At 38.7% G+C, this 8,852-nt stretch overlaps 1 protein-coding gene across 5 annotated transcripts in view; it reads left to right on the forward strand.

The window, feature by feature from the left end:
- The window catches only part of RAVER1 (ribonucleoprotein, PTB binding 1), a 29,159-nt gene extending 20,816 nt beyond the window's left edge, over nucleotides 1-8,343 (forward strand). For all 5 annotated transcript variants that reach the window (XM_088137704.1, XM_088137702.1, XM_088137703.1 and 2 more), the window contains 7 exons: nucleotides 2,687-2,937; nucleotides 3,440-3,533; nucleotides 4,831-4,973; nucleotides 5,211-5,288; nucleotides 5,853-5,978; nucleotides 6,557-6,640; nucleotides 6,751-8,343. In XM_088137704.1, the coding sequence (XP_087993830.1) occupies nucleotides 2,687-2,937; nucleotides 3,440-3,533; nucleotides 4,831-4,973; nucleotides 5,211-5,288; nucleotides 5,853-5,978; nucleotides 6,557-6,640; nucleotides 6,751-6,897 (923 nt within the window). In that variant the 3' untranslated portion in view covers nucleotides 6,898-8,343. The remainder of the gene's footprint in view (nucleotides 1-2,686; nucleotides 2,938-3,439; nucleotides 3,534-4,830; nucleotides 4,974-5,210; nucleotides 5,289-5,852; nucleotides 5,979-6,556; nucleotides 6,641-6,750) is intronic.
- Nucleotides 8,344-8,852: the final 509 nt, after the last annotated feature.

Consider the following 8,852-nt stretch of genomic DNA (forward strand, 5'->3'; position numbering starts at 1 on the left):
TTAGCGATGGAAGTTCTGGTCCCAATTGTGATTGTACATCAAGGACTACCTATATGATTACAAAATTATCTTACTCTATGGTTACAAAAAAAAGCTCTTTTTTCTATTATCTAATATTTTCTAATCACCAAAACCACAAATCAAAAGTTCATTTTTTTCTGTTTCAAGCAAAACATCTATAAGGGGTTTACAGTCAGCAAGAAGTGTAGATGTTGTCTTTTCTCTAATCAAAGAAGTCAATTTAGCCATCTCTGCAAGTTCCATCATCATCGTCAACCATTCCTCCATTTTGGGTAGTGTTGTACCTTTCCACTTTTGAGCATAAAATATAAAACCTCAAAAACTGAGGTTTTTTAAAAATTACTTATATATCTATATTGGTAAGCTGCCAAGGAGTTCGTGAATAGCCTGTGGAGCCTTTACTTCTAAACATGTTTATTAAGGCTGGAGGATATCAAGGTTTGCCATTAAATGCTCCTCAAAATGCTACCTCCACAAAATAACAACTATGGAATATTCTCTTCTTGTCAGTCAGTAATGTATGACAGCCAATAGCATGGGTTGAGGAAGAGGCAAAGAAAATTATTTGAGAAGATTTGTAACCAAATTAGTTTACAAATTAAAACCAATCAATCAATCAATCCCCAATGCCCTTTTTTTGTCCATTTTCATCAATATTATTCATGAGATTTTGGATCTGAAAACATGTTCGGAAACTCCACTATTCAGTCCTATTAATAAAGAGGGTTTCACATGTTTTAGGATGCTGGGTACCAAAATAAGAGGAGTTGGATGAGCTTTTGTATGCTGGGAGATACCCGTCTCTAAAGAAGCCTACTTTTGCTTTCTCAAACATCCAGAGGTAACATTTTCATGCCAACTTCCTTTTATTTTGCAACATTTGCAGCACACAGATGTTAGAACTCGAGTTTTGCTGCAAGACAAATAGCATTTGGTTAGTTAACCCATGAGTTTAAGGGCAGGTTTCTCTTTTGATCAGTCCTGCACATGTTCCCATAATGGCTTCAGCAACCTTTCAGACAAAGCAAATCCATTGTGCCTCCAAGCTGTTACGTGTTTGCTTCACCATCCAGTAGCATTTTTCAGCTAGTCTACCATCTTCCCCCTAAAACCCATCATTCCAGGGGTTTGATAGTTGTTTCTTTATACAGGGAACAAAGTTGAGATGTCTTTTTCTAAAACATATAAAGTCTTGCTTCCAGGGGGATTCATCCAAAGGGGTGGGGTGAAGGTTTGAGGAAAGCCCTTCTTAGTTGGATCAGGAATATGTTTACCTGAACACTAATGCTAATCATACTACATTGCTTTCAGTGGAATAAGCTTTTGAATTCCTATTGGGATGTGCATTAATACTGTTGAAACTCTAGTTCAGTGTTAATGCTCAGAAATTATGGGTGCCTTGCCCAAAAAAAAAAAGCTAAAAATACTTTAAATATTTTCAAAACTTTCAATAAATTAGATATTTGGCTATGGGTGCAAATTTTGTCATACATTCTAATTTATATTTACTACCACTCCTTATCTAGTTGAAAAGGATGTTTGCAAGTCTCTTTTCTTCCATGGATATCCATAGGTGGAATGAGGTAAGGAACTGGGAGGAAGAGTAAAAATATGGATGTCTTCCAACCTCCCTTGTGTGAAATGTTTTCATAGATCAATGTTGCCTTGTTTTTAATAAAAGTAGGGGAATTGCTGTTGTTTAATTCTGTGAAATTGATTTTTTTCCATTTTATGTTTGAGGACAATGCAAATCAAGATAAAGTGAAGGGTTCTCACCAAATAGAAGGCACATCTTTGCAATAGAAAGAAGTGCTTTGGAAAGCCCTACTTTTAGGTGATTTTGTCCCAAACTTCTTAAAGTAAAAAGGCTACACGTGGTTTGTAGGTTGCCAATAACTACTCCATAGTCGAGTAATCCCATAAACATCTCTCTGACTAGCAGCTCCTTGACTGACAAGTTTGGCAGAAATATTTCGTTTGCTAGATAAAATCAGTATGAAGTTAATATGGAACTCTTTTTCAGAAAATGTGGCTGCTTTGGTTTTGGTTGATTTCTGTTAAAAATTGGATCTGATCAGAGAGGATGTTCTTTGTTGCCCTTTTGAGCATGTATATAACTGTGTGGCTTAGACAGTTTGGGAGGAAAGAGAAGACATAAAAACTGCACTAATAGTGCAGGAACAGCAGGTAATCTCATGGCTTTATGTAGTGCAAATATAGTGAGGGATGCTCCCTCACCACACTGTTTCAAGGAGATTGCTTTTTCCCCTATTTAAATGTGATTGGGAAAGTAAAAATTATGGCTTCAGAACTAATATAATTTGACTTATCTTGGTTTTTTGTGGGAAGATTTAATAATTCTAATGTGTTCCTCTGCACATCTTATCAGCTCTTACCAGGAGGAAGGCCACCAGGTACATAGAGACTCTTAACTTTGTGTATGAATGGTTTTGTTTCACAGACTTTACTCCTTATATGCCACAGAGGTTGATATTAAAAGAAACCATCTATATGTGGAAGGTCTGTGGTTTATGGAATATTTTAACAGTGATGAAATGAGGTGATCATTTGTTCAGTAAATAGACTGATGTCTTAACCCCTGTCATCTAAATCCCATAGCTATCATTTGGATATACTCTTAACTGGATTCATGTTTTCTCCCCAGGTGGCTCTTTGCCAGCTGATGTGTCCCCAGGACCTATGAAGTCTACTGTTCTGCCTTCTGCAAACTTGTCCTTGCCATCTTTTCTGGGACCACTGGCAATGGAGAGGGAAAATGCTGTGATTGGAACACAGGCATCTCAGCTGACTTCACCTGGCCTACAGGGTCTCACTACCTCCATTTTGGGATCTATGATCAGTGGGCTTCAGAAACCCTCTGATAACAGATCAGACAATGGTCCTCAGTTAGCTGGTGTAAGTAGGGCCATCAGATCTAATATTCAGCACATATCTGCATTAGTGAAAATCTGAGCATTTATTTAATGGTATAATTTTATCATTAATTACTGTAGTAATTTAGAAGTATGAGAAACAGGAAACTGTTGTTTTCTGTGAATGGGCTCTTTGTCCTGCATAATGGCTGTTTTCCAATAATGCTCCCCTTTCCCTATATCCCCAGTGCTTGCCTCTCTAATTTCATTAAGGGTTTTTTGTTTTGTTTTGCTTTTATAGTTAAGATACTTGCAGACATTAAAATCTGAGTGAATGAAAATAACTGCTTTCTTAGGGTTATTTATAGAGCAGAGCTGGAATTAAAAATAACTGCCTAGTCTTAATTCTTAATAAGAATTCAGAGTTTTTATCTGTTGCTACTTAAGGCAGTTAAGCCAGAGCCAGACTTATGTGGCTTGCCTTAATTGGAGTAAAACCTATCCAGCAGTCCAGGAAATGGTGATTATTGCAGTTTTCCTTTCAGGTTTCTCTCCTAGGAGAGCCACCAAAAGACTTCAAGATTCCACTCAATCCATATCTAAATCTGCACAGCCTTCTCCCTAGAAGCAAGGTTGGAGGTAAGCAGAAATAGTGCAGGGAGGGTAATAGGAGAAAATATTTGCTCTTTGCCCCTCAATGTAAAATCATGTTTGGCCAATATTTAAAAAAAAAAATTGGGAATTTTGGATGTTACCATTCCCAAACATCTGAAAGATGTCAAGTTGGAAAAGGCTGCGCTGGAATAATAAATATCTTTCAGCAAAGGTTTTTGCATTTACTCTTTGGTCTTCTGTTTTTTCCTTAGCTGTTGTCCTCCCATCCTGGCAAGTAGCTTTCTTTGCAAAGTTTGGGATTACATAACTTATTTATTTAGTTCAATTTTTACTAGGTTTATATGCCGCTGCAATCATCAACTGACTCTGAGTGGCTTATCCTACCATACATAAACAAGATTAAACAACATAAATGATCAACAACTAAATATAACTATGCTGAGGAACGACTTTGGAAATGATGTTGCAGAAATTGGAATCACTGCATAATTCAAAAGGCTGTTTAAGCTATGTAGTAGTTCTTTAGCAAATATTTAAATTTTTTATTTGGATTGTGAAAATCAGATTTGCAGATGATTCAAAGCTGGGAGGAAATTGGCTTACACCTTAGAGTAGGGATTCACAAACATTGTGATACCATGACCGCCTAAAATATTGGATGAATTGTGTGGACTCCCATTTGATAAAGCTACTAATTTCATTAGGGTCATGGCTAGGCAAGAAATAAATATACCACTGAGCAGGACTGCAGAGCCCATAGAGTAGAAGGGCTGGAGATTTCAAACCACCTCTCTCAGAAGCCCTCTGGTTTGACACACGCTAGTCATGCCTCCACCTCCTGCTTTGCATTAGTGACTTAATAATTCTTGCTGCCACCACATAAGCTTCCTGCTGTAGAGAGGAAAATCACAATCTAAAATTACCTTGAGGAGTTTGAACATTGGGACAAGCCCAACAAGAAGAAGCCCAGTTGCAGTATGATATCCTTCATTTGGGTAGGGAAAATCAAATGCTTAATACAGGATTGAAGAGACTTGGGCTGGTGGAAATGTGGATGAGAACAATCTAGTAATATTAGTAAAACACCAGCTGAACATGAACAAGTAATATAATGCAGCAGCTAAAAAGCCAGTGCAATCTAAGGCTGCCTTAACAAAAACATTATATCTAGATCATGAGGTAATCTGGTGTGTGCGAGTGCACATGGGAAAAAATCTGTGCTTATCTTACATAATATGGACATTCTCCCATGTAGTCCTGCATTTAATCTAAAGGAATTCTACTCCCATCACTGCATATTCATGGTTCACTTTCCTTGCAGGTGGAACTAATAAAACATTCAGCCCGAAGACTCGTGTGCTTGGCAATGCTTCCAATCCCAGAATGCCACAGGCGTCCATGGCTGATCTTCTGCTGCCCTCATCTAGCCTATCAGAAGATAATTCTGCATTTGACTATCAACCTGTGAGTATTCGCAAATTACTTATGACTGACAATCTCAGCTGCAACAACTGTGATTATTTATATTTGTCTTCATATACATAAGATGATTTATGTGGGCGAAAACATGCAGGCATGCACAGGTTTTTGCTTTTCATTGGTGAGCATATAAAATATTAGGTGAATGTTTCAGGACCATGTTTGTCTTTAATGGAAGCAATGTTTTCTTGAAAAGATCTGTTCTCTCTTTTATTTCAAAAGGACTTGGTATCACGAATATATCCCCAGGCCAGAGAGACAGCATCCCAGCTAGGTGTATTTGCACATAAGAAGCAAAAGGTAAACATTAATTGAATAAAATCTCTGCAGCAGCTAAAATGGACCAGACATTAGGGAGCTGCTGAGAAGCTGCCCATTTCTGTGTCTGTTCCTTCTACTTTTGATATTCAGTCCATAAATATTGTTGCTTGTGTAGCCAAATGGCACTGTTCTGTGTATGAAGGGACAATAGCAGCAAGATTGGCCAGGGATGTACATGGATCTATTACCAAAATGTGCAGAATGATATATTTTTAGGAAACATTTAAGAGGAGGCCATCATTGGCCAGAATGTAGGAGGAGGATAGAAATGGGTGAGAAGGGAAGTGTAAGGAGTATCTTGGAGAAGGTATTGATCAGGAATGCAGCAGATTACAAGAAGGTTCCACTTCTTGATTTCTACAGTGTCATATGTGGATTTCAAAGTCATACTATAAAGCTCATAGTCATGGTATAAAATCCAGATGCTACGTGCCTGTTTCTGACTGCAGTCAATGAAAAGCAGCAAGTTTACACTTGTATGATTCCTAAATAATAAGAGAGTTTGCATGCAAGCAATTAATATGAACCCAACTTCTCTTTCAGGTCTCATCTCCTGCGTTTGAGCAGAATCATCTAGGAACTCCATTGCCCCCATTCTATGCGGGGTCTCCAACCTCGTATTTCACAAGCGGCCTTCAAGCTGGACTCAGACAGAGCCACCTGAACAAAGTAAATTTCTTATTTTTATCATTAAAGTAGTTTGAAGTTCATGTCACAAATTAACTTTGGATAGTTTTCAATATTACACTGCAGTTGCTTGCACATTGCTCTAAGGTTACTTCAAAATATCAGTGCCACCACCCAGAGTTTTTGTCTTCTGTGATACTATGCAGTTGTTTCTCTGGACTGGGCAATTTTTGGCAACCAGTTGTCTGGTTTGACAATAGCCTGCTTGCTTTTGTATTTATACCTGAAGACAGGGGGTCAAGGTATCTTACCAAAACAGTTCCAGATACAACCAGTAAGGGATACGGTTCTTGTAAAAAGAAAGTATTCCCACGGTGGAATATTTGATATTCAGATTTAAGGAAATGAAAAGTTCGGTAGGCTATTCTCAGTTTGTGCGTGATAGCTGGGATCCAGGATACACATTTACTCATTTCTGTGTGCCTCCAGGAGTCTTTCAGGGTATGTTCTCCAATAACGTCCATGCCCCTCTCCTCAAATTATACATGGTATACCTGAGCAAGTATCAGAAACCTTTCAATTAAATCTGATGTTGGTTTGACTCTTTCCTTATGTTCCAGGCTGTTGGGATGCCACCAGTGGGCACAGGAGAAAGTATCCTGGGATTAGGACCAACCAGTCCGCCCCACAGTAGCTACTCAAAGGTGAGATGATTCAATCCAAAAGGAATTCTGAAACTTGGAGGTCCTCCTGAACTTGTCATTCCCCTGCCCTGCATCTTTCTTTCCTCACCTCGTTTGTCCTTCTTTTGCAGACTCCCATTGGAGGCCAGAAGCGAGCCTTTTCTCACCTGCTACCCTCTCCAGAGCCTAGTCCAGAAGGCAGCTATATTGGCCAGCATTCTCAGGGCCTGGGAGGGCACTACGCAGACTCCTATTTAAAGCGAAAGAGGATATTTTAATCCATTTCTTAGTGAAGCACTCTTCTTATCCTCCCTAGCCCCAGTGTGTACATTGTTTGTAAAAATGTTTTTACTGTTTTAATTTAGGTTTTTTTAAAAAATGCTTCTGTGTAAAAAAACATACTTTCATATTTCTAAGATCAGCTACAGGTCTGTTGTGGACATTGAAGATGGGCATTGGATGTTTGCTCCCAAAGAGCACCACTTTTTCCCAGGTGAAGCTATGTGAGCAATCCTGAGCAGCTTTACCAAGCTCTAGTCAGCTGGACCAAAATCAAACAGAGTGTCTTTTTTCCACGTGGACTCCTTCCTCAGCAATTCCAATTGGAGTCTCCTTCCTGAAAGAGCCATGCCTTCTAAAGAGATAAACGTTCCTGCCTTAAAACTCCTAGAGGAGGCATGTGCCTTCTGGATGCATCACAGTACAGTGGAGTGAATGGTGATGAGGAAGGTGGTGGTGTGATGCCTTTTGTCCACTGGGAAAAGAGTTCCAAACAACTGCAGACTGTCACAATCACACTCCTGGAGTATTCAGATTGAACTGAGTCTTCACCTTCTCTACAAACTTTCTTTTCTTTGGTTTACTTTTAAAGTATGGGTCTATTTTGCTTTTTTAATTATTTGTAAATTCCCTTTTTAAAAAAAAAATCTGGACTTTTAGTTGCTTCTTTTTAATAATAGCTTAGGAACATGGGATCTTGGAGTTGCATCCAAGTCAACTTGAATAATATTTGTTTTAAAGTTTCTGTCCTCTTAGGTGTAATAGTTTCTAGTCTAGACCAATTTCTTTTTGGGATACAAACCATTTTCTTCTGAGTGTGTTTTTTTTCTATTTTGACCATTGTCTTAATGCTAATCCTGTGGTCTGATACCTTTTAGACCAAACTTTTGTGGCTGGGACAATCTTTGGGCATTGCTTTCTAGGGTGACTTGTTTTCTTGCAGTTATGCTCCTTAGTGGCACATCTGACTTTTTGAGAGAACCCAGCTTTCATACTGTGCCAAGCAGTTGGGCAGAACTGCCAAAGTAGGTTCCACTGAATTGGCAGTTGGAAGGGTTATCTTACCCTTTATGCTATGTTAAGGGAGAATAGATAGAAAGCACAACCTCCTCCAACCAGAGTAGTTTGGGCAAGAACCAGGTTTAAACTATTAACAAAGAAGAAGAGCTCAATTAGTTCCTTAAGCCAGTTTAGATTCAGGATAGGCAATATTGTCCATTCTCAGAGGAGACCTATAGGGTTCGTTTTGAGAGAGTGGGAGTCTGTGGCTTTCTCCCCAAGGGATTTAGAGTTCTGCCTTGATATGATGAACTTTTTCTGTTTCATAAACATGCTACAATATTTCTAATGTAGATACTAGCTGGGTTACTCTATTTGTCGCTGGATTTGAAATCTGTCAGCAGCTGGATACCAACTTTCTAAAGTAAAGCTATATTTATACCAAACTTCACCATACTGTTGTATTATTCATTGACAATGTGCTTCAAACTAATGCTTGGTTGGAAGACACTTCTGCCCCATATGCGTACCTGGGCCTAGAACTGCCTTATGTGAAAAGTAATTCCATATGAGTAGAGTTCTGTCATGAATTCTGAAGTTCTCTCACTGGTGTGGTTTAGAGGCACACACACACACACACACAAAATTAAGCAGTTGACCTCCTTTTTTCATCCCAGAGGTTGAAAAGAATATTAAATATCACTGGAGGAGGTCTTTTGCTTCCAGGTGGGTTTCCCTTGCAGTTTCGTCTGGTGGATGAAATTTCATAATTCTCAAAATAACAGTAGTATTTCTGTTGTTGGGGTACCTTTTGAGGTCATTGTTGTTAAAAATCAATAAGATGTTTTAAGCTGCAGGACAGCAGCATACCCTGGCATTTCTTTCCTGCAATGAATTGAGCGTACTCTACAAAGTATGTTGCCTGATATCATTCCCCTCCTATGTAAATTTTGCA

Source organism: Python bivittatus, unplaced genomic scaffold, assembly GCF_059951505.1.
Source record: "Python bivittatus isolate LINGU-HERP-01145 unplaced genomic scaffold, Pbiv_v1 ctg000220_np1212, whole genome shotgun sequence".
Classification (NCBI taxonomy): domain Eukaryota; kingdom Metazoa; phylum Chordata; class Lepidosauria; order Squamata; family Pythonidae; genus Python; species Python bivittatus.